Source organism: Corvus brachyrhynchos, unplaced genomic scaffold, assembly GCF_000691975.1.
Source record: "Corvus brachyrhynchos isolate BGI_N302 unplaced genomic scaffold, ASM69197v1 scaffold202, whole genome shotgun sequence".
Classification (NCBI taxonomy): Eukaryota; Metazoa; Chordata; class Aves; order Passeriformes; family Corvidae; genus Corvus; species Corvus brachyrhynchos.
Window position 1 is genome coordinate 6,856,135 of NW_008238132.1, and position 3,373 is coordinate 6,859,507.

General features: G+C 42.0%; 2 protein-coding genes across 7 annotated transcripts in view; one reads left to right on the forward strand and one right to left on the reverse strand.

Moving 5' to 3' along the window:
• LOC103615159 (RCC1 and BTB domain-containing protein 2) overlaps positions 1-3,373 on the reverse strand; it is a 468,828-nt gene that overhangs the window by 306,827 nt on the left and 158,628 nt on the right. The window lies entirely within an intron of this gene.
• The window catches only part of CDADC1 (cytidine and dCMP deaminase domain containing 1), an 11,950-nt gene continuing 11,889 nt past the window's right edge, over positions 3,313-3,373 (forward strand). Inside the window, exon 1 of the mRNA XM_017733621.1 lies at positions 3,313-3,373. Coding sequence (XP_017589110.1) covers positions 3,313-3,373 — 61 coding nt within the window.

The following is a 3,373-nucleotide window of genomic DNA, read 5'->3' on the forward strand; positions in this document are numbered from 1 at the left end:
TGTGCACTGGCCGGCCCCTCGCGGGTCTGGCCTCACCCACCGCGTCCTTCCAGGGCCCACCCGGTTTGTCCTCTCCTCAGGGGCTCTTCCCGCCTCTTCCCGGGGCTGTTCAGAGAACCCGCGCCTTCCCCCTCCTCCGGTGATGCTTCAGAGAGTACTCCTGCTCCTCACAGACAGTGCAATAAAGTGTATATATACATATATATATATATATCTACATATGTATATGTAGATATATATATATGTGAATGTGTAAGTGTGTGTATATATAAAGCATATATATGCTTATATGTAAGTATACTTTCATATATAAAAATATAGTATATCAATAGTATGTAAATATATAGATACTTTATATATATGCACACTTTATACTATATAGTGTGTGTGTATATTATATAGTGTGTGTATATATATATGCTATACAGTGTGTATATATATATATATATAAAGTATATATATACTTCCGTGTATAGTATCTATAAGCATATATCTATACATCCAATAAAAAAGTAATTAAAAAAAAATTATCTCTTCCTTCCTCCCCCACCCCTGCTCGACAGCGCCCTTCTCCATAAGGGCCTTTTGATAACATAAGGTTGTGTTTTGCTCCCCTCTCCACCCCATTACAGCGATTTCTTTTTCCGGCCCTATACCACGTATATTTAATGTGCATACAATGCAATGTGCAGGAAAATGCTCGCCTTCTGAGGGGTGTTCCTACTAACCCCACAGCAGGCCCATGGTATGGGTTTGGTAGAGAACAACTTTCTCACAGGGCTGGGGTTGCCCAGGTGAAGCGGATGCTGATGAATTCCATAGTTCCCGGTGCTGTGGTCCCAAGGTCCCAAGATGTGTTGTATATATGGTTCTCAGACTGAGCACCATGGCAGGGCTGCCAGGTCTCCTGGAAGGGCATATGAGTTTTGTTTCATCCTGGTTTTATGGAAATCCTGCTTCCAAGCAAGCAAAATTGATTAAGTCTGAAAATGGGTTATAGTTTCCTTTTCCCAGGCAGCAGAGTGTTGTCACTGGTAGCTTCCTCCTTGGTGTCAAGCACTTGTTATAAGCCTTTCAGACTTTGGACTAGGAACTCCCACATTACAGCCAGGACATAATCCTGGATCTGAGCCATGTCTGGGTAGGCAGTGCCTTGCTCCTTTTTGCTTCCAGGTGCAGGGTGCAGGAGCAGCAGGGTTTTTTGCACGAGCCTTCATAGCACGCTTTCCCTGGAGCATGCCTCGCCTCACTGAAGCAAGATCCATAACCAGGAGGAATAAAATCATACCTTTGTGTGAAGTAGGCCTGATGCACCTGGAAAGAGCACTCCTTTTATTTGTGGCTTTGCTCTCAGTAGCAGAGAGCCTGATTCCTTTACTTCCCCAGTCTTCTGTAGTTGCTTTTAATTCTGTAAGACATCTTCTGCCTTTTTTCCAGTCCACTTTAATCAGCCTTCTCTTCACCCTGTTGAACTTAAGGAAGTGTTTAACTACCTGAGTGAGTGAAAATGCAAATGCATAGATAGGATAACTATAACTAAAGGTCTTTCCTTTTTCTTCATAATATTCTCCTGCTTCTCATTATAAATTCATGTCAGGATGTTCTTCAGTTTGTTTCCCATGTGTTTGACAGGTCACATTTGGGTTAGGTGCAAGAAAACAAAGAGTAATTAAAACTTTTATGTGGTGCATGCAGTTTTAAGTCTACTCTGTGTGCCAAATTGTAGTCCATTCTAGAAAACACAAAGGGGTGTGTGTGTGCATTGGTATAACTTGCACTGTTTGTTTTAACTTGCCACTTGGGAACTGTACGTGTGTGTGCTATGACAGGAGTAAACAGGGGTTCTAATGAGAATGAGCTCAAATGCCCACTTAAGAAAACAGATCCTGCTTCTTTAGATGTGGCTTGTAGACTTACTTTTACAGTTGGCTTTTAGTTCAAGTGACAACAGATCTTTGTGTGTGCTGCTTGCCATGTACATTTCTAGCACACGTATCTGACTGTGCTAACCAGATACCCCTTGCAGTGCTTGTGGGGTAGCAGAGCTTGGCAGCCTAAGGAGTAGTGCACAATGTGACATCGGATAATGCTGCTGACAGGCCTATCTTTGCTTTCCCAAACCACACTTATGTGTGAAAAAAGCTGCTAAAATACTGTCTGAAAATGGTATTTCAGTCATGGATTGCATATGTTTATCTGCTGTCCTAATTGTTTGGGTTCACCGACATGCCATTAAACTAACCCTCTCCCCTAGCCAGGTAATCTTAGTATCTGATTATGTCTCTTCCAAGCTGCTGGAATTACTGAAAGAATGTTTATCTCTAGTCTGTTCCGTTCTTGCCACTGCCATTTCCTCCTTCGCAAAACCAGTAACATTTGTGGGAAAAGATAGAAACAGAAATAATGCTATTGTCAGACAGCACATGTGAGACCTGCAGAGGAATACGTGTTCATTGCAGCTCTCTGTAAGCACCCCTGAAACAGGGACTGGAGGTTTTTCAAAGACTTAATTAACTTCTTGCCAAGTGTGAGGCAAGATAGCTTTACATGTGGAACAGTGCAAGCTTTATCGACCAGTGCAGTACTTCCTCTTTTTTCCTTTGTGGGACACTCAGTAATGCTGAGCACTGGCCCTCACAGTCCAACATCCAGATTCTGAATAGAAGCACAGCACAAGGTGGTGCTTCACAAAGGGATTTTTTGCATTTGGATATTTTGTCAGAAGTGACGGCCTGAGCAAAACGTTTAAATTTTTTTACAAACCTAACCAAAATCTAAGCAGACTGTCAGAATCCAGAAGCAGGATCTCCAGAATCGATATAACTGGAAGGTTTCATAATGATTCGTCCACTCTTCCTGTGGACATCAGTGTAAGATCATGGTATGTGCCTGGAAATTTTTGCCCTCTTCTGTGGTGAGCCTGAAGCTGAATCAGAAGCTGTCTCAGATTTCTGTAACCATCTGTGAATCATTTGAGCACATTAAGTTATGTGGGGTCTGATGATCTAGTCTGTGATTTCTGCTCTACACCTCTGAGTCGAACTAACTCACTGAATTTCAGTGAAAGTTTCACCACTTCCTCTTGTTGCACAAATCTGATCTTTGCATCTGGATGTGAGCATCCTGAGTTGGCAATGACTGCTCTGAAAAGGACAGTGTGGATTTAGCAGCTGAAAGAGCCGAAGGGGTTGATGAACCAGCTTCTGTAGCAGCTGCGGTGTAGAAGGCTTGAAAAATAATGTTCAACAGTGTGGAGTTTCTTTATAAATATTCTCTAATAAATATTTCTTCTTTTTCTTCAAAACAGGTCAAATGCCAAGACTTTCTAAGGTCAATCTTTTTACTTTATTATTTCTCTGGATGGAGCTCTTTC